Genomic DNA, 22,971 nt, shown 5'->3' with positions numbered 1-22,971 from the left:
AAGATCCATTGGACATCAGCAATGATATCCCTCGTTCCACGGCCTCTTCTGAATCTGGCTTGAACCTTTGGAATTTCTCTGTCAAAGTACGCTGCAGCCATTTCTGTACTACCTTTAGTAAAGCTTTTTTCGCATGCGATATCAAAGATATTGTCTGATGATTTCCACATTCTGTTAGGTCACCTCTCTTTGGAATGGCACAAACACGGATCTCTTCCAATCAGTCTTTTATTAACCAGCATTCTTGGTATCCTTCCACACAAAATAGTGACTTCCCTAAAAGTAGAGGCTGACCTTGATTAATCTTTGAATCCTCAACACGTCAGCTAGCTCTTGGAAATTAATAAGGATTTAATATATTTTGCGAACTGAATGAACAAATTCTCTCTCTTCCTGATCCTTAAATCCTCTCTCTTTAGAATCTTCCAACACTCCTTTTTCAATGGGTTCATTCTGTCCTTGAAGCATGCTATGTTTCTTATATTCCAAAATATAACTGTATTGACCTTAGTGCCAATTCTAGTATACTTTTTAAAAAATGGTTTATTGTGAATCATGTGATAGTTTACATGGGAGAACATTAGTTTTACAGTCATCCTATCATATATCGTTTCATTGCCATGGTTACAATCCCCTCCATGCATCATCAACCAACCAAAGGGTATACACTACAAGCTTTCCCACCTGTCATCAGCACACGGCCCCTCTCCCTCTCTGTGTCTAAAGTCCCCAACTGCTGCATCTCTCCATGTCATCGTCTCTGCCTCCATCTCAGGCATCACTGCTTCTCTGGGTATGGTCTCTAGTGTACTTTTTAAAAAGTGAACTTTGAATTGAAATATAATATATGTACGATGCACAAGTCATAAATAAACAGCTCGGTGAATTCTCATAAAGAAGACACCCATGTAATCAATGAAAAGAAACAAAGAACATAAACCCCTTTTGATTACAACCCCTTCCAAAAGTAATCACTATCCCAGTTTCTAACACCACAGATTAATTTTGAACTTCATGTATCTTGTTTCTTTTGATAAAAATTAGTTACATTAAATTCATTCATACTGCTGTATATAGTTTTGGTTTATTGTTTCTCAATGGTATAGAGTTGTGTTATGGCTGCCATAACTAAGTACCACAAAGTAGGGGGCTATAAACAATGAAATGACTGTCTCAAAGTTCTAGATAGGAGTCTGGATTCAGAGTGTCAGTAAGGCCATATTTTCTTCAAAAACTCCTCAGGAAGATCCTTTCTTGTCTATTTCTGGTTGTTGTTGTTAAGTGCCTTCGAGTCGGTTCTGACCCATACCGACCCTGTATAGGGCTTCTGAGGAGCAGGTGGTGAACTTGAACCACCAACCTTGCAGTTCAAACTGACTTTGCAGTCCAGTGCATTAATCCACAGCTTCTGGTAGCCCTAAATATTCCTTTAAAGTGTCCCTTTAGTGAGATTTAGTAGAAATTGCCAACCATTTTTCCAAAGCGGTTATACTACTTATAAGCAGCAAACAGTGGTTTTTTTTAAAGTCCAGTTTAATAATGGTTTTCTTTTAATTGGAGTATTACTGTTATTATTTAATGCAATTACTACATATTTAAGTTTATACCTACAATCTTACTATTTATTTGTTCCTTTTATTTGATCTACCTTTTTTTCTCCCTTCTTGTTATCTTTTACATTAGTAAGCTCTTTTATATTTCTTTCAGATTGTTAACTACATACTCTTTTTATTTTCTTTTCTGTAATGAGTACCGTAAAAATTATAATGTGCAACTTCACTTTATTAGAACTTGGTGTGACGCTGTGAGATAAAGCACTGGACCGCAAGGTCAATTTGAAACACAAGGTCAGTGGTTCAAACTCACCATCTGTTCCTTGGAAGCCCTGTACAGGGTCGCTCTGGATTGGAACATATTTGATGGCACTTTACAACAAATATAAATTAGGAGCCCTTGTGACACAGTGGGTTAATGTTATATTACTAAGTGGAAGGTCAGTTGTTCAAAATCACCAATTGCTCCATATAAAAGAGATGAAATAGACTACGTCCAGATAGTCAATCTCAGAAACTGTTCTACTATGTTTAACAAGGTCACTATGTGAAGATTGGGAGTCCTGGTGTGGCGCTGTGGGCTAAAGCATCAGATTGCAAAGTCATTTGAATTGCAAGTTCGGTGGTTCAAGCTCACCAGCTGCTCTTTGGAGACCCTATACAGGGTCGCTATGGGTCGGAATCAACTCCACAGCATTTAACAACAACAACATGTGAAGATTACAGCCTTCAGTATGGACTGTACCTCAATGTAAAGAAAACAAAAATCCTCACAATTGGACCAATAAATACATCATGATAAACAGAGATTATGGGTCAGAACCGACTCGACGGCACTTAACAACAACAAACAGAAAACATTAAAGTTGTCAGTGACTTCATCTTGCTTGGATACACAATCAATGCTCATGGAAGTAGCAGTCAAGAAATCAAATGACACATCGCATTAGGATATCTGCTGCAAAAGTCTTCTTTAAAGTGTTCAAGAGCAAAGAGATCAATTTGAGGACTAAGGTGCACCTGACCCAACCCATGGCATTTTCAATCACCTCATGTATATGTGAGAGTTGGGCAATGAATAAGGAAGGCAGTAGAAGAATTGATGCATTTGAATTATATTGCTGGTGAAAAATATTGAAAGTACCACAAACTGCCAGAAGAATCAACAAATCTATCTTGGAAGCAGTACAGCCAGAATGCTCCTTAGAAGCAAGTCCAGTGAGACTTCATTTTGGACATGTTGTTTGGAGTGACCAGTTCCTGGAATAGGAAATCATGCTTGGAAAAGTGTAGTGGTGGTGGTGGTTATGTGCCATGGAGTCGATCCCGACTCATAGCGACCCTGTACAGGGTTTCCGAGGCTATAAATCTTTACGGGAGCAGAAAGCCTCATCTTTCTACCGTGGAACAGCTGGTAGTTTCGAACTGCTGACCGTGAGATTAGCTGCCTGATTTGTAACCACTACGCTACCAGAGTGTAGAGTCAAGAAAAAGAGGAAGACCCCAGCAAGATGGATTGATACAGTGGCAGCAGCAATAGGCTCAAACATAAGAATTGTGAGGATGGCACTGGACCAGGCAGTGTTTTGTTATGAGGTGTATGGGTCATTATGAGTTGGAACTGACTCGTTGGCACTTACCACAACAACATACATCTGCCTGTTCTTGTCTTTTATATAAGCGAAGTCATATGATATTTGTCCTATTGTGATTGATTTAGTCCACTCAGCATAAAGTCTTCAAGCTCTGTCAATATTGTAACATGTATCAAGACTTCATTTCTCTTACTGGTTGTGTAGTATTCCATTGTGTATATGTACCACATTTTGTTTATCCTTTCATCCATTATTGGGCATTTTTATTGTTTCCACCTTTTGCTTATTGTGAACAGTGCTGCGGTAAATACTGGTGCACAAATCTCTTTGAGTCTCTGACTTCAAGTCTTTTGTGTATATATCTAGGACAAGAATTGCTGGGTCATTTGGACATTGGCTATTCCAAATGGGGGGATACAAAGGCAAGAAATGACTGGCTTACAAGCTTTCAAGAGGGAGCCCAGATCCAGAGGGCGTGGAGGATGGCAGAATCTCTACTGAGTAGTATCCAATCTGTCTGGGCAGGGCTGATGAAAGGAGATGGGGATGGCTCTCATGTGGCACAATAGTGAATGATTGCTGTCAGGACTGACTGTGAGGGTTGGACATGTAAAGGTAGACATTTTTTCGAAAAAGGAGGGGAGTGATTGACTTTGTAATCCAGGAGTGGAAGTCCCTGGAACCATCAAGGGAGAAGAGCGGAATGAGCCACCCTACCCAAAGAAATAGTGACGCCAGAGATGGAGGCAGATACGATGACGATGACGTGGAGAGATGGAGCGGCTGGGGGCTCTAGACCCAGAGAGGAAGAGGGGCTGTAAGCTGATGACTGGCGGGCAGGCTTGTAGTGTATACCCTTCGGTTGGTTGATGATGCATGGAGGGGATTGTAACCACGGCAATGAAATGAAATATGAAAGGAGCTCTGATAGCGTAGTGGTTACGAATCGGGCTGCGAACCTTAAGGTCAGCGGTTCGAAACTACCAGCCGCTCAGCGGGAGAAAGATGAGGCTTTCTACTCCCTTAAGGATTTACACCCTCGGAAACCCTGTACAGGGTCGCTATGGGTCGGAACCGACTCGATGGCACTTAACAACAACAACAACAACAGGATGAATGTAAAACTAATGTTCTCACATGTAAACCATCACATAATTCACAATAAAACATTAAAAAAAAAAAAAAAAAAGAATTGCTGGGTCATATGGTAGTTGTATTTTTAGTTTTTTGAGGAATTAATACACTGTTTTTAACGACTGTATCATTTTTCATTTTCCCCAGCAATGGACAAGGGTTCCAATTTCCTTGTCAATATTTCTTATTTTCTGTTTTGCATTTGCTTGTGTTGTTTTTTCTTAGCCATCCTGTTGTCATTGTTAAGTGCCTTCAAGTAGGTTCTGACTCATAGCGACCTTCTATAGGGCTTTCAAGGAGCAGCTGGTGGGTTTGAACCTCTGACTTTGTAGATAGCAAGCAGTCTAGTGCTGATCCTACCGGGCCACATATTCCTAGTGGTATTTTATTGTGGATTTCATTTACATGTCTCAGATGGCTAGTGATATTGAACATCCTTACATGTGTTTGGTGGTCACTTGAATGTCCTCTTGGGTGAAATGTCTGTTCTAGATCTTTGCCCATTTTATGATAGGGTTGTTGGGTTGTTGTTTGTTTTTGTTAAGTTGTTAAAATTTTATACACTATTTTTGTTATTAGATTCTTATCAGACACACGATTTCCAAAGACATTCTCTCGGGTCTTTTCTCCGTCTTAGTCAAGTCTTTTGACGAAGTTTTAGTCAAGTTTTCAATCTTTATTTTATTTGCTGTTTTCTGTTTGTGCTGCTGTTATTATATTAGATAATCTACTATCGCTATTTTACAGTTAATGCACTCTCCCCTTTCTGGCTGCTTCTTTTTTTAAAATTTAAAGATTTTATTGTGAATTAAGTGATAGTTTACATGGGAGAACATCAGTTTTGCACTCATACTATCGTATTTCATTTCATTGCAATGATTACTATCCCCTCCAAGTATCATCATTCAACAGTATTTACTGTTATTCACTCCGTTGGGTTTTTTTTTTTTTTTTGTTATGTGTACAAAAGCACTCAGGAATATATAATCATTTAAACAACGAAAGGTCACATTTTGCAAGCCTGTCTCCTGGGGCTGCCAGCACATAACCTTTCTCTTTCCATTCTCGGGCTGCTTTTAAGATTTTTCTTTGTCATTCAGCCAACAAATATTTCCTGAGAAACACCTATGTGAATGACACAACTCATCTTAACTTGGTTACATCTGCAAAGACCCCATTTCCAAATAAGGTCACATTCGCAGGCACTGGATGTTCAGAATTCAACATAAATTTTTGGAGACACTACTCAATCCATACCACCACCCAAGTCAAGTAAAATATACAAATTACTTCTTTGTACACTTGTAATTCTTCAACTTTATAGATGACAATGAACTCCAATCTTGAAATAATCGATTATTAAAATATATGTTTATCTATGTGACAGCCCATGTCAGTTCTCCACAAAATGTCTAACCCTCCCCTTCCCGTAACCTCTCACTCCTCTGAACTTACCAGGGACTTTGTACTGCAGTGTGCATGAGAGGTCATTTCTGACTGCAGCACTAAAGACATGCTCAGGCTACCCTAGATAGTAGAGATTTATTATAAGGATACACATGATACTATCTCAGTAGTCAAAAAGACCTCTTAGAATTCTTCTACCTGCTTCCCTCTGTGCTGCTGTCCAGTCAGCTTTTGGGGTTTTTTTCCTGTATAAATTTTGATTTATTTGTCAAAAGAAAAACAAAGATTTCTAGATGAAGCACAAAATGTATACATTACATTTGTGGAAAAAGAAAGAAAGAAGATAATTTTCCCAATAGAACATGGAATGTTGGTGGGAATCTGCCATGTTCTCTTTGTCCATCCAGGTGAACCAATTCCTAGAAAGGCCGCTTTGTGTGCTTAATAAGCTCGTCTTCTTCCTCCCACCTAGTTACTTCGAGAAGAAGGGTCTTTGCTGCCCTCAGTTCTTCTTCATCTCCGACCCTGCCCTTCTGGAGATTCTGGGCCAGGCCTCAGACTCACACACCACACAAACCCATTTGCTGAATGTGTTTGACAACTCCAGTCAGCTTTTGACTTAAGAAATTATTTCTATTTCAATAAGTTATGGCCAGGGGGGTGGTCAATATTATATGGCACAAACCATGGGACCTGTGCATAAGAACCACAGGTAGCCCCTCTCCTTGGAAAATGAGCCGAGTTACCCTCTTATAGCCAACACATATTTATATGACATTCATCAAATTTTGCTCGATGTTGTAGTTATCTGATACTTATCCTGTTTTCCCAGTTGGACTGTTAACTGCATGAGAGCACAGACCATGTCTGAGATCCAGTTGTATCCCCAATAATAACTATCATCGTGTCTGACACATAATACAGTACCTCATAGACGTGAGGTACTGCAGTGTTCTGGTTAAGCACATTAGGCTGTGTCTTAGCCTAACTGTGTCCCAGTTTTCTTATTAGTAAAATGGGGTAACAATAGGATGGGGCTTCAAAAGGTTTGTGGGAAAATTCCATTATCTTTTCTTCATTTTTTCATGAACTATATGAAGCCCCCTCATATGTATCTCTAGGGGCTGTTGCGAGGAAACTGTTCTAGGTACTATGTATTCTACAGTGAATAAAAAGGGGAAATATCTTGGAGCTTGTATTTTAGTTGAAGTAGGTAAATAAAAGCAGGATAAATAAATCAAATGATACTAAATGGTACATTAACAATCAACTGCTACATGACAAATTATTTCCAAAATCAGCAGCTTAAAGGAACAGACACATTTATTATCTCACCCAGATTCTCTGGGTTAGGAACTCAGCAGTAGTTAACTGGGTGAATCCTGCTTGGAGGGGTTGGGGTATTCTCTCTGAAGTTGCTGTCAAGATATGGGCCAGGGGTGCAACCATCTGAAGGTTTAAGGAGCCCTGGAAGATCAGCCTCCAAGGAAGTGCATTTACATGGAGGGTAAGTCGGTATATGGGCAGGGGGCCTCAGTTCCCCACCAAGTAAAATTCTCCACAGGACTGCTTGAGTGTTCTCCTGACATAGCAGGTGACTTCTTCCACAGAGACCAAACAAGAGTAAGGGGTATCAGCCTTGAAAGTTACACTCTATTATTTTGACAATATCCTACTGATTATTTTGTTGTTAAGTGCCGTGAAGTCAGTCCAACTCACAGCGACACTATAAAGGGTTTCCGAAGCTTTTAATATCTTGGCCAGAGCAGAAAGCTAACCTTGTGGATCGCAGTCCGGTACTTATCTTATAGGTGGTTTTTCTTGTTAAGTGCTGTGAGTTGGTTCTGACTCACAGCGGCCCTCTCTCTAGAGGGTTTCCTAGGAGCAGATGGTGGATTTCAACTGCCAAGCTTGTGGTTTGGAGTCCAGTGCTGATCCTACAGAGCCACACCAAGCGTCCATCCTCTAAGTTAGTACTATTCAATGTGGGAGTGGTCTATACAAGACCAGAAATACTAGGAATGGAAAATCATTGAAGGCCATCTTGGAGGCTAACAACCAGGTGGTGAGTGCTATGGAGAAGAGTTAAAATAGAGATGCAAAGTCCTGAGTGCTGGGGTGAGGGCCAGCGCTGCAATTTTAGAAAGGTGTCTAGGAAATATCACTACAGCAGTAATATATAAACAAAGAGTTGAAGGAATATGACAAGTGATATGTGGGTCACATAGAGGGGATAGCAAATACATGTGCCCTGAGCAAATACAGGGGATGGTGAGAATGGTAACTGTAGCTACTTAAAAGATTATTGTTGAATTACTAGACAAGCAGTACATGATAAAACAAACAAAAAATAATTGATAAACAAGCTAGATGCAGAACAAAAAAACCCAAAAGACAGATTGTCAACTCACTTCCCCGAAACTCAGTAGCACTAACTCTAGCTACTTCACAAGTGAACTGCTCTTCCTCACTACAGGTTAGAGTTCATGCCCATCAGTAGGCCTATTTCGCCTTTGAGAAAATGATTAAATACAGGCTGGATAGCTCTTGTGAGGAAAATTGTGGAGACTCATGCACCTCATGAAAGGAAGGCTGAACTAAGGTCTTCTTTATTGCTAAGTATTTTTGCTATAATCCTGTTGTAATTAAAACCCTGCCCACAAAGTGTTTTTCTTCACAGCAGTCCCGGAAGATAGGGTTTTTTAAATTAATTATGCACCTAAGTGACTCTTTAGCATTTTATAAATTTATAATTCTCTTTATGGGTTTCATGTGTACAGAAATTTAGAAGCCTGGTGATATTTTTTTTAAATGGTACTTAATTTAATTCCAAAAGTTTCCCTCTAGATCCTCTATCTAAAATTGCTACATGTTTAAAAAGGTCATATCCTCAGGAATATTTTACATTACCAGTCAATTTTAATAGAACGTTCTGTTCTCTCATAATTTATTTTTTAAACCACCAGGCACAGCATAAAAGGAAGTGATTCTTGGGACATACTTATTCTAATTGTTAGGAAAGCAAATGATACTTTTCTTTTCAATGCCAGTAATAAGACCTTTGCTCTTCTCTTGTGCAACTGTGGAAGAGACAGAAGAGAGGTGCTGTTTATTGTGTTGATTATATATGGGACAGTAGGAGAAAGGATGTTCCAAGTCACTGACCAATTCTGATGTACTCTGAGCTACAAGATCTCCCCAAACCCCCAGGAAATCCAGTCACTCTGACACTCTGCTCATTCTCCACACCACCTACTCCTTCCTAACCTAGTTTCTAAGGTATCCACCCTTCACCACTGCACCCATCCCCCTCCTCACAAAAGTTGTGAGATATGAACACACAGAAAAGGGGTACCTGTGTTCATCTGCACCTTTCATGCTGGGCATCACTGGCCTATTTTCCTATTGATCCACTTTCCACACTTGCCCTCCAAAACCTAAAATAATCCATGAAAGGAATGAATTACTCTCTATATATGATGAAAAACTAGAACATAATCCTGTTACAAAACTAGGGTTATCATACACAGACTACCAAACATTTTGAAAACTACACAAACAAAAGTAGACAAAATAGATGATTGGGACATACTAAAAATTAAAAACTTGCGTACATCAAAAGACTTCATCAGAAGAGTCAAAAGGGAACCCACAGAATGGGAAAAACTCTTCTGTAACGACACATCAGACAAGGGACTCATTTCTAAAATATATAGGAAATTACAACACCTCTACAAGAAAAAGACAAATAATCCAATTTAAAAATGGGCACAGGACATGAAGAGACACTTCACCAAAAAGGAAATCTGGGCACACAACAAACATATGAAGAAATGTTCACAATCACTAGCCATTGTTGTTGTTGTGAAGTGCCGTTGAGTCGATTCCAACCCATAGCGACCCTGTATAGGGTTTCCAAAGAGCAGCTGATGAGCTTGAACCACCGACCTTGCAGTTCAAACGACTTTGCGATCTGACGCATTAAACCACAGTGCCACACCAGGACTCTAGCCATTAGAGAGATGCAAATCACAACAACAATGAAATATTATCTCACACCAACAATAAGAGCAAAGATCAAAACAGTAGAGGACAATAAATGGTGGCAGGGATGTGGAGAGACTGGGATGCTCCTGCATTGCTGGTAGGACTACAAAGTGGTCCAACCTCTCTGGAAAGCAATATGGCGCTTCCTCAGAAGGTTGGAAATAGAAATACTTTATGATCCAGCAATTCCTCTACTTGGTATTTATCCACAAGAAATATGAGCCATAACTCGAGTAGATATATGCACACCAATGTTCATAGCAGCACTTTTTACAATAGCAAAAAGATGGAGACAGCCTAAGTACCCATCAACTGAAGAATGGATAAACAAACTGTGGTACATACACACAATGGAATGTTATGCTACTTTGAAGAATAACAAGGAAGCTGCAAGTCACTGCATAGCATGGATGAACCTTGAGGACATTATGTTGAGTGAAATTAGTCAGTCTTAAAAGGAGAAATACTGCATAGGACCACTACTGTAAATACTAAGAAACAGAACCCATACTAAAGGGGTGGGGGGAGGGAATTCTTTGCTGGTTACCATGATGTGGAGGGTGGGGTGAGGGAGGAAGGGGAAGGTGGAGCACAGGGTAGCGAATGGACACAGGATAGGGTGCTAGGAAGGGGGACATTACACAAAAGGGGGAGAGGAATGGAAGAACAAGGCAGATGGGAAAACAATTAGGTAGATTTGCATGGGTTAAGTGGGGCAGAGGTAAAGAATGATGTATGCACAACCTTGAAACAATAGGGCTCTGGGATACTGGGATTGAGGCATGGTTAGAATGGGCAAAATAGGGGAAATAATGTTAAGATGCTTGGCTGTCTTTTGAATCTTGGTTTCCCTGGCATATCATTATAAAATAGACACTTGAGGGGGAAAGAAAGGAATAGCCAGAAATATCACCATAAAAAGCTTGTAAGTCCATCGTCTGTCTATAACTGACTGGAATACCTAAAATGGGGCTACCATATGCTCAGTGAAGGAGGCTTCCTGCAAAGCCTCTGTATTACATAAGACCATAGGTGGAATCCTGAACCCCATCCAGAATCTTCAGAGGTGGGAAATTTCTACTTGAAAGGTCAAGCAGACCAGCCTGGAGTGGCCAAAAGAACAGAAAAATCTTCTTGAAAGAAAGACTGACAGGAAAAATACAAAACAATAATGGCAGTCTGACTGACTACTACAAGAACAAGCAAGTTGTTCGCCCAGGAGCCATTAAGGCAAGTGGTCGGGTCTCCTCAAGGCAAATCCCCTTCCAAGACTAAGACTCAATGGGAATACACAAGCAGACATGTGCTCTGACTGGTGACCATGTTGGTCATGGATAAGAAGAAGTGAGGGAAAACAGCAATGAAGCTGAAAGCTAAGCCCTACAACGTTCAATAGACTCCTGTGAACCCAAGTGGAGACCTGGTTTGCCAGCAGTATGGCAAGACCTGAGGACTCTTGGGCCCAGAGTCAGTGACATAGCCACAGAGGAGTAGAGTAGAGTGTGATGAGTCCAGCTGATAAGAAGAAAGGGCATATGCACAAGAACACCCACACTTGCAGATAATACCCACTTGACCTGGCTTCAACAACTGGATGATCAGAGCTCAACTAGAAGAAGAAAGAAGAGGAAAAAAAAAGTAATCTGATATAATTTGATGAACTTGACCTACACCTATGGATTCAAGAGATCAAAAGAGGGAACAAATCTTTACAGCAAGAATCATTCTCACCCCCTTCATACACAGAGTAAACAGGGATGGGCAACTTGGACATTGGCTACCCAAAATGGTGAGGTGGGGGACTACAAAGGCAAGAAGTGACGGGCTTACAAGCTTTCAAGAGGGAGCCTAGATGCAGAGGGTGTGGAGGAAGGTAGAATCTCCACTGAGTAGTATCCAATCTGTCTGGGTGGGGCTCATAAAAGGAGATAAGGATAGGTCTCTTTTGGTACAATAGTGAATAATTGTTATCAGGACTGACTGTGAGGGTTGGAAATGTAAACATAGACAGTTTGTAGCAAAAGGAAGGGAGTGGTTGACTTTGCAGTCCAGGAGGGGAGTCCCTGGAACCCTCAAGGGAGAAGAGTGGAATGTGGGACCCTGCCCAGAGAAACAGTGATGCCAGAGATGGAGGCAGAGACTATGAAGAGGAGAGAGGGAATGACTGGGGACTCTAGACCCAGAAAGGAAGAGGGATTGTGGGCTGATGACCAGGAGGCAGGTTTGCAGGGTATACCCTTTGGTTGGCTGATGATGCATGGAGGGGATTTTAACCATGGCAATGAAATGACATATGATAGTATGAATGTAAAGTTAATGTTCTCCCATGTAAATTATCACATAATTCACAATAAAACACTAAGAATAAAAACAACTATCAATAAACAAGCAACACATTTTAAAAACCTTCTCAACAATAAAATAAGAAGTCCTAAACTAACGCCTAATTACAATTTCTAGTTCTTTTTCACTGGAAGAAAAATAAACATTTATTAACAGTTCACAGCTTACAAAAATCCTCCGAATACACCTGAGATCATTTCCCCTGAAATATAACCATGGTATTCACAAGAGCCAGAAAAAACAACAACAACTCACTACATAAATAAATGAAGACAATTTAATGATTTTATTAAATCATTATGATTTATTAAATCATTAATGATTTATTAAATCTGTTATTAAATGAGTTTGTAGCAGTTTAAGTACTTGGAAAGAAGTTGCAATCCAACTATCCCTCCCTTAAATATTTTCATGCTTTTATTATACATTAGAATAACATACAGAGATGGAAAACACCCATAAAACAGTAAAGTTCCTGCTATCATGGTATAGCTTCCCAATCTGGTAAGAGGTATAACAAACAAGAAGAAAAAATGAATAAAGAAGCCACATTCAGATATTGCTAAGTGCTTTGATGAAGCCTAAGCTCAAAGCGTGAGGATGTGGCCGAGAATGTGAGGGTGGAGAAGGTGCATGATGAAGTAGAGGTGGAGATGAAATATAAAGAGATCTGAATGCTCAGGGGAGGGGGAAACCATACCAAGTACGAGAGGCAGGGTGTCTTCATCGAAGGACCAGTACGTGTTTGAGTATGGAGAAAATCTGTGTTCATAACCAGAGAAAAGGCAGGCAGGGAGGTAAAGGATGGGGTTAGGAAGGAAAACAGGGGCACTTCCTCTAGGGGTTGTAGGCTATGGCAATGTGAAATTAATAAACTTGTTTATGATTCATGTGATGTCTACAGAACATGCTGATATCCACTCATCCCACATCAACTATGGGATATCAGAGACAGGCCCAATAAACATTTGATGATCATCTACGATGTGCAAAAAGCACTGATTCAGAAGAACTTTTCAAAGGGGATGTCATAGAAATCAGGAATTTAAAGTATGTTTTGTCTATAGTGATTTCCAAGATTGTACCTAAGAATATAAAAGTATTCTCACTAACAAACTCCAAAATAACAGAATAACAATGATTTCACTTTCTATATTCTCTACGCAATACCAAAGGATTGTTTTTTATTTAATTAAGATCTTGCTTTTCAACTATGGAACCCTGGAAGCACAGTAGTTAGGTGCTTCGCTACTAACCAAAAGCTTGGCAGTTTGAACCTACCAGCCGTCTCACAGTAGAAAAATTTGGCAGTCTACTTCCATAAAGATTGCAGCCTTGAGAACCCTATGGGGCAGTTCTACATTGTCCTGTAAGGTCGCTATGAAGCAGAACTCACTAGACAGCAAGGGATGGTGGTGGGCGCATTCAACTAACTTTGTGATAAGCTTCAAAAGTTATCGACTCAGTTTGAATACAACAATGGCTTCTGATCATGTCTGGAAAGGGACGTTCTGAGGTATTTTCATGTAAAACACATAAAGGTGTCTTGTATGTAGCTATGCTCAGTAACCTATAAATATCCAATGCATATTTTCTAGTTGCAATACTTGTGTGAAGACCTCAATGGGAGGGAAACCAAAATTTACCATGCCTATATAGGAGGACTTCAAACATTTACTTATGAAGATCAAAGAGCACAGCCTTCGATATGGATTACATCTCAATGTCAAGAAAACAAAAATCCTCACCACTGGATCAATAAACAACATTCTTATCAATGGAGAAAAGATTGAAGTTGTCAAGGACTTCATTCTTCTTGGATCAACTATCAACACTCGCGGAAGTAGCAGTCGAGAGATCAGACGACGTATTGCACTGGGCAAATCTGCTGCACAGGAACTTTTTAGAGTATTGAAGAGCAGAGATGTCAGCTTGAGGACTAAGGTGCGCCTGACCCAGGCCATGGTGTTTTCAATAGCCTCATATGGATGCGAAAGCTGGACAGTGAATAAGGAAGATCGTAGAAGAATTGATGCCTTTGAGTTGTGGTGTTGGAGGAGAATACTGAAAGTGCCATGGACTGCCATAACTACAAAACTCATGCTGTTTCCTTTTTTTAATCCTTAAAGTCTCCGGAAAGAAACTGTTTAATTAGTTGTTAGGTGCCATAGAGTCTGTACCGACTCATAGAGACCCTATGCACAGCAGAACAAAACACTGCCCGATCCTGGGCCAACCTCACAATTGTAGCCACACTTAAGTTCATCAATGCTGCCACCTGACCAATCCATTTCATTGGGGGAGTATTCCTCTTTTTCTCTGACCCTCCACCCTACCAAACATGATATCCTTCTCCAGCTACTGGTCCCTCCTGACAATATGTCCCAAGTATGAGAGACGAAGTTTGGCCATTCTTCCAACATGGATCTGTTTGTTCTTTTGGCAGCCCATGGCACTTTAAACATTCTCCTCCAATACCATAACTCAAAAGTATCAATTTTTCTATGGCCTTCCTTATTCACTGTCCAGCTTTCACATGTATATGAGGTTATTGAAAATACCAGGGCTTGGGTCAGGTGCACCTTAGTCCTCAAGCTGACATCTTTGCTCTTCAACACTTTTAAAAGGTCTTGTGCAGCAGATTTTCCTCATGCAATTAGTAGCATTAGTTTATTCAAAATGCCCTTCTTCTAAAGCTCTTGAAAAGCTCAGATTCATACCAGACTTATAAAAGGAAAAAGACAAGGTTTTCCAAAGATCACCTGCTCTCTGCTGAAGGGGAGTGGTAACAAAATTTAGAAAATGATTAAAAAATTTTTTTTAATTTGACAAAAATAGTGTTTTTTGATCAGAGCTCAACTAGAAGAAGAGGAAAAAAAGAGTAATCTGATACAATTTGATGAACTTGACCTATACCTATGGATGCAGTCCCTCAAAAGAGGGAACAAATCTTTACAGTGAGGATCACTCCCACCCCCTTGATACACAGGATAGACAGGGATGGGCAACTTGGACATTGGCTACCCAAAATGGGGTGGGGTGGGGGAGGCTACAAAGGCAAGAAGTGACTGGGTTACAAACTTTCAAAAAGGAGCCTAGATCTAGAGGGCACGGAGGAAGGTAGAATCTCCCTGAGTAGTATCCAATCTGTCTGGGCAGGACTGATGAAAGGAGATGGGGATAGGTCTCTTGTGATACAATAGTGAATAATTATTATCAGGACTGATTGTGAGGGTTGGAAATGTACAGGTAGACGTTTTGTAGCAAAAGGAGGGGAGTGACTAACTTTGCAGTCTAGGAGCAGAGTCCCTGGGACCATCAAGGGAGAAGAGTGGAGAGTGGGACACTACCCAGAGAAGCAGTGATGTCAGAGATGGAGGCAGAGACGATGACGTGGAGAGATGAAGCAACTGTGGTCTTTCAACCCAGAAAGGGAGAGGGGCTGTGTGGTGATGACCCAGGGGTGGGGGGTCAGGCTTGCAGGGTATAGCCTTTGGTTGTTTGATGTTGCATGGAGGGGATTGTAATCATGGCAAGGAAATGATATACAATAGGATGAATGTAAAGCTAATGTTCTCCCATGTAAACGATCACATAATTCATAATAAAATATTTTTTAAAAAATAGTGTTTTTTGGCTGGTATAAAGTATGAACGTATAGCAACAGAGGATGGGTTAAATGAGAGTACATGTTACAGAAATGTATAAGGAGAGTCCAGAAGCAGTCTACTCTCCATTTCAGAATCCTTAATCCAGTTTTATTTTTAGACAAAATTAAGGTACTCAGTCTGAATAATGTGAAAATTGGCCCATTTTGTTTCTGCTGCAATAGGCACTATATGACATAACTAGTCATAAATGCTGGTCCACAACAGCTTTTTGGAAAAGCAACTCTGAGTTTGTCTGTAGCGTTTGAGCCCTGGTGTGGTGCTGTGAGATAAGCACTGGACTGCTAACTGCAAAGTCAGCAGTTCAAGCCCACCAGCCAATCTTGGAAACCTTATACAGGTTGGCTATGAGTTGGAACCAACCTGACACACTTAACAACAACAACACTATGCTACTGCCTCGGATACTAACATGCTTTAAAATAGTTCTGCCTGTCAGCAAGATTCAGGCAGGAACTTATCACAAAAATGGCAGTGAAATTCATTAAGAAAGAGAAGAAAAACCCAATCACTTGTGTAACCATTTTATTCAATTCACACAACTGCTCACTCTGTTCTTGCTTATTTGTCTTTAATCCCAAGAATCAATAGTATTTCGGGAGGAGTCTTCCTGAGCGTTTTCCCATAAACACATTTTTTTTTTTACATGCTTGTATGGGAAACTTGTTTTTGAAAAAATAAAGCAAAAGACATATTCAATTGTCTATATTTGTGAAGAATCATGTTGAAAATGACAAATGTGTCATTTTCTAGATATTACATGCACAACTAGCAGATTAGATTTACAGATTTTAAATCACACCATCTATGTAGTATCCAAGTTTTCCCTCTTCATGTCCCTCTTCAACCCAGAGTTTATTTGGCTGGACTGTTTTCCAGTTTCAACAGCTTTAACACTATCCAAATGGACAAACATCTCCACAAGACCCTTTCTCTCCACCCACCCTACAGCGCAGAGCTGGGGAAATCTCCGCCAACTTCCCTGTTTCCCATTTCAGCCCGAAGTGGCCCCTAAACAGTGCCATTCGTGGGACTCGATGTCCCTCTGTTCTCCCGCAAATTACTTCCCCTCCTCCCTGGGTACCCTCCTCGCGAAGTGGTGTCTGTACTGAGGATGTGGAAACTGGAAGGGAGAAGGCCCCCTCGAATCCTTGGCGACCTCCTTTCCCTGGGGTACTCAATCTACTGGAGCCCACAAGAGGGAGAGAGGGGCGACTGGGGATGACCAGACACCAGAGTCCAGGGGGGCGCGATGGGTGGGCTTCCAGGTGAAGGCGACAAGTCAGATCCGGGAGGGATCAGATTCCCGACCGTCCTCGGACAGGGTGGTAGTGGAAAGTCTCTGCCGGCCGCTCGGGTCCGGGGCACTCGGTCCCCGGCTGAGGAGGGGGCGAGGCAGGGGACAGCTTACCCGCGGCGGCGACGGCGGCGAGGCCCAGCAGCGGCAGCAGGAGGGCGGGCAGGGCGGACAGTGCAGCCCCAGGCATGACGGCGGGTACGGGCGCCGAGTGCGGGCGGGGCGGAGGCAGCGGCCGGGCGACAGGGGCAGGGGTAGAGGCGGGGGCGGCGCTTCTCGGAAGCTCGGACCCCTCCCACCGTGCAGGCCCGAGGCGGGAGGCACCCGAAGAGGAGGGGTCCAACCCAGCGATGACCCACTCTGACTGGATGCCAAGGAAGGCTTGGCTCGCTGCCTCCTGTGTCTCTCTCTCTCCTTTTTTACTTTTCATTTCAACTAAAATAATTTCAGACTTTCAAAACGTTGCAAAAATAGTAGGAAAATGTCACCATCCCTCAAACAACTTCCCGAAATACTAACATCTTATGTAACCACAGCACAGTGATCAAAACCAGGAAATTAACGTTGATAGAACACTAACAGCTAATCTGTAAATCTAATCACACGTTACCGACTGTCTCTAATATCCAGGATCATGCATTGCATTCATGTGTCATACATACTGCTAGGAGTGAATTCCGACTCATAGTGACCCTGAATAGTGTTTCTAAGGCTGTAAATCTTTAACTGAGCAGAAAGCCTCAACTCCCCACCCCCTCAGCCACTGTGATCCATTTGAACTGCCGACCTTGAACTGCCAACCTTGAGGTTCCAGTGTTTATCCTTCATGTTTCCTTGGTGTGCTGTGGGATTCGTCCTGACTCAAAGCGACCTTCTACAGAGTTTCCGAGGCTATAAATCTTTACAGGAGCAGAAAGCCTGGTCTTTGGCAGAATAGCTGGTAGTTTCGAACTGCTGACCTTTAGGTTGGCAGCCCAACTCCTAATCACTACCTATGCTTCCTTAATCTCCTTTAACCTGTGACATTTCTTCTGTCCTTCCTTCTCATTCATGCTCTTGACACTTTTGAAGGGCAGTCCATTTGTAGAATCTTGCTGTGTTTCTTCAAGACTGGATTCAGGTTATGACTTTTTGGGAAGAGTAGTAGCACAAAACTGATGTGGCTTTCTTAATATGGCATGACCAGTTATATTAACTTTGATCTCATGGTTAATGTGGTTTTGCCAGATTTCTCCTTTTGATCTAATGATAAGGAAGTCAGACACTTCCTTATCAAAAGCGCCTCTGAATTGACTAAGTCCCTCGGACAATATTTGTCTGTTACTGAATCTTGGATCGAGTGTCTTTAAAATATGCATGCCTTCCAACCACGTTAATCTACAGACCTGACAATACAATTCCACAAATCAGGACCAAACAAGGCTGTTTGTTTAAGCCGTCACACAGCTTAATGTCATTGGCAGAAGAACCCTTTTAAATTGTGTTTAATCATAGTCCTATCAACTAATGAAGTAAATTAACATCAGTTTTCATGATGTGAGACCAGAAGAACTAGATGGTGCCCAATTATCATTACTAATTGCTCTGAAAAGGATCACATTAGAGGGTCTTGGATAGAATATGTAGAACAAAACTCAAAATCATAAATAATAATAATAAAGACTAGGCTTAATGGTCAGATGGAGAATAGTAGAAACCCAAGACTCTGGTCCTTGGTCACACTTTGCTCTGGATCTGAACTCACTCTCATGGATCAATTTTTAGTGACGCTGCAGGTTAATGTGCCAGACTGCAAGTCATTTGAACTGCAAGTTCTAGCTCATCAGTTCTAGCTCATCAGATGCTCCTTGGAAACCCTATACAAGGTAGCTATGGATCTGAACCGACTTGATGGCACTTAAGAACAACAACAACAACAATAGATTAGGGGAGACAATAACACTAATGAGGTATGCACACCATAGAATGGTCACCCATTAGAGTTAAAAGGGGACAGTATTTACATTGGGACAAAATGCAAAGTGCTTGGGAAAGAAGGGGGAATGAAAACAGGAATCACAGGGAGGAAGTAGGATAGGCAACGTTACATTGAGGGAATTACAATTATTGAGGTGAAACCAAGTATATGATTCATTGAATTTAAAACCGAGTATCTGCTTTGTAAACCTTCACTCAACTCACAATAAAAAGTTTAAAAAAAAATCATTACACAAATGTAGAAGAGTTACCGTAAAAGGTAAATAAAACTATACAGGTTACTGCTATCTCCCCCAAAAGATACATTGTACCTGTAAATATGCCCTTGTTTGGAAATAGATCTTTGCAGATGTTATTAGTTATCATGAAGTCATACTGGAATAAGAAAGACCCCAATTCAATATGACTCGCGTCCTTATAAAGAAAGGAGGATGCCATATGAAGAATCAGACAGAGTGGGAAACCAGTGAGGGGAAGATGGAGGAATAGATTGGAGTTAGGCTGCCAAAAACCAAGCAGTGCCTGGGACTTAGAAAATGGAAAAGGCAAAGAAGGATTCCTCCCCGACAGCCTTCAGAAAGAGGATGCCTTGCCAACACCTTGATTTTGGATTTCTAATCTCCAGAACTATGAAAGAATGAATTCCTATTGTAGTAAGTTAAAAAAAAAAGGGGGGGGGGAGTTTAATCAATAAAACTAGATGATGATTCTTTGTAAAGATCAACAAAGTAGACAAACCTTTAGTTAGTCTGATAAAGAAAAAAGAAGAAAAGATGAAAATCACCAAAATAAAAAATGAAAGAACATTACAACCGATCTGACAGAAATAAAGATAATAATGATAAAATATTATGAATAATTGTATACCAATAAACTGGATAACCTAGATGAAATAGACAAATTCTTAGACGCACACAACCTAGTCAAAGAGACTCAAGAGGAAATAGAAAGTCTCAACAGACTCATAACAAGTAAAGATATCAAAAACCCCTCAGTAGAGCAAAGTCCTGGACCAGATAGCTTCACTGGGAAATTCTGCCAACTATTTAGAGACTTGACACCAATACTGCTTAAACTCTCCCAAAAGTTTCAAAAGAAAGGAATGTTCCCTAAATAGTTCTGTGAAGGAAACATAATCTCTCTTTTTTTAGTAAAAAAAAAAATGTTTAAGTCATAAATCTTTCATGACTTCTGAAACTTGACTTCTCATGCTGTTATGAAGTATTTAGTCTGGCTAGTCGGTGTACTGCCTAAGCCTTTTTTTTCTTTAAAGCTTTTACTGTGACTTGAGTGACTGAAGGCTTACAGGGCAGATCACCAGTTTTACATTCAGCAAGTCATTGCAATGATTACAATCCTCTCCATGCAACATCAGCTAACAGTATTTACCTCTAATACTTCTTTTTTTTTTTCAATGTATACATACCACATTGAAAATACATATTTGTTTAAATGTCCAAAGGGTACATTTTGCGAGCCAGCCTCCTACCTGCAGGCACACTGTCTTTCTTAATCTGTGGGCCAATGGTCCTTTGCTGCTCTGTCTCTCTATACCATTGCCTCTGCCACCATCTCTGTTGTTGCTGCTTTTCTGGTTAGGATCCCTTGCTGCTCTCATTCTCGTCCCCCTAGATGGTCCTAGGGTCCTCTGTTCCTGAAGTGACAAATTAACCATCCCCCCTTTTAGTTACATCTCTTCTACATTTACAGTTATGACAATTGCCATTAGTCCTGATAACAGTTACTCACTATTGAATCATAGAATCCTATTCCCCTCATCACCAGACCCATCTGGACAAGAGGAAAACTATTCAGTGGGAATTCTATCTTACTCACCTCGTTCTGACACTAAGCACCCTCATGAATGCTTGTAAACTAGCCACTTTAAGCCTTAATAACTCCCCAATTTTGATATCCGAAGTCTAAGTTGCCAGTCTCTATCAACCCAGTGTACTGAGAAGACACACTTGATCCTTGATTTGAAGAATCCTCACCTTTCAATAGGAATTTTGGGCAATTTCATCCATAAGCAAAGGTCCAGTTCATCAGGTTGTAGCAATTTATACTTGCTCCCTGTATCCAACTTCTTTACCTCCATCTAATCGAATTCTGGTCAGCAAGCCATCCAAACTAGGTCAAATGGCTACTATGTGCAAGTTTGGGAGTTCTCACACACCTCCCTCTTCTTCAGACCAGCTGGCCGCTTCACTCTTAACTCTAGCCCCCAGTGGCTAGGTCAGTGTTCTTGGGCTCTGGAGTTCACACATTGCCCTGACCTTCAACTCAGCCAGCCCTTCCTCTTCTCTCTCAAGGTCACTGGGTGCCTATGGAACATGGCCACTCTCAGCCCATGTCTTCATTACTTCATTTCCCATATTTCCATTCACAAGTTAAAAAGGACAGTCACCAGTCAGCATACAAGATTGTGTGTTCCCTTTGAATTCAATCTTAGAAACCTAAAGCCCTGATGGGCTGGCTTTTTCTTGCCTTGATGGCTCCAAGGCAAATAGTTTACTTGATATGGTCACAGCCAAACAGTCTGTTTACTTCCATTCTGTTGGTCTTTCTCCCAAGAAGTGTCTTCTGTTCTTCCAGCCATTCTGGGTTGGTCTGCAGGTCTTTTCAGTTGGGAATGTCCCACCTCCACAGGTTCTGGATGGGACTCAGGAGTCCACCTAAGGCCCCATACTCCACAAAGGCTTAACAAGAAATCTGTTTTCCTGGGCTCGTTCTAGGCCCCTTTTAGATAATCCAATTGATTATAGACTGAAGATGGGCTTATAAGCTTTCTGAAATCATATTTTCCAATATTCATGTCTATTTCACTTAAATGTCTTTATTTCAATAGTAGTCAGGGGAACACAATATCCACAAAACAGTCAAATACCTTAACATTATTTCCCCTCCTTTATCCATTCAGACTATGTCTTGATCCCTATATCATAGTGCCCTGTTGTTCCAAGGCTGTGCATATTTCACAATCTACCTCTATCTCATTTATCCCATGCATATTTCAGTCTTTCCTCGTCATCCTGTTCATCTACCCACCTCTCATTTCTTGTACACTGCTGCCCCCTCCTATTTATTGTCCTCCCCACCACCCAGTTATTATGCATCTATCCCCAAACCTGTGAGTTACTGTCCCCTTCCTCCCATCTTTGGTAACCATCAAAGAATTATTCTTTTAGTGTGGAGATCTTTTCTTAAGTTTCTACAATAATGATCTTATGCAGTATTTGTTCATTTGTGCCTGACTAATGTCACGCAACATTATATCCTCAAGGTCCATCCATGTTATGAGGTGTTTTGCAACTTGTTATTCTTCAAGGTAGCATAGTATTCCATTGTATGCATGTACCAAAGTTTGTTTATCCATTCTTCTGTTGATGGATAATTAGGCTGTCTCCATCTTTTTGCTACTGTGATAGTGCTGTGATAAACATTGGTGTGTTCTGGCTCATGTATCTTGTAGATGTATACCAAGTAGAGGAATTGCTGGAATATAAGGTATTTCTATTTCCAACTGTCTGAGGAAGCACTATAACTTTTTCCAGAGTGGTTGAATCATTTTATAGTGCCATCAGCAATGTAAGTGAGTCTCCGGTTTCTCCACACCCTCGCCAGCATTTATTGCCCTCTGCTTTTTTTGAACTTTGCTGTTACTGCTGGTATGAGATGATATCTCATTGGTTTTTTTTTTTTCTTAAATGTTTTATTGTAAATTATGTGGTAGTTTACATGGGAGAACATTAGTCTTACATTCATTCTATCGTATATTGTCTATTGCCATGGTTACAATCCCCTCCATGCAATCCTCCCCCCGTACCCCCCAGGTCTTCAGCACACAGTCGTTCTCCCTCTCTGGATCTAAAGTCTCTAGCTGCCCCATCACTCCATGTCATCATCTCTGGCTCCATTTCAGGCATCACTGCTTCTCTGGGTAGGGTCCG

At 40.9% G+C, this 22,971-nt stretch overlaps 1 protein-coding gene across 1 annotated transcript in view; it reads right to left on the bottom strand.

The window, feature by feature from the left end:
- Positions 1 to 17,238, bottom strand: part of CD302 (CD302 molecule) — a 50,698-nt gene extending 33,460 nt beyond the window's left edge. The window contains exon 1 of the mRNA XM_006872026.1: positions 17,159 to 17,238. Within this exon, the coding sequence (XP_006872088.1) occupies positions 17,159 to 17,234 (76 nt within the window). The 5' untranslated portion in view covers positions 17,235 to 17,238. The remainder of the gene's footprint in view (positions 1 to 17,158) is intronic.
- Between the last annotated feature and the right edge of the window lie 5,733 nt (positions 17,239 to 22,971).

Source organism: Chrysochloris asiatica, unplaced genomic scaffold, assembly GCF_000296735.1.
Source record: "Chrysochloris asiatica unplaced genomic scaffold, ChrAsi1.0 scaffold00181, whole genome shotgun sequence".
Taxonomy (NCBI): Eukaryota; Metazoa; Chordata; class Mammalia; order Afrosoricida; family Chrysochloridae; genus Chrysochloris; species Chrysochloris asiatica.
Note: the sequence above shows the minus strand (reverse complement) of the source record. Positions and strands in the feature narration are given on the sequence as shown.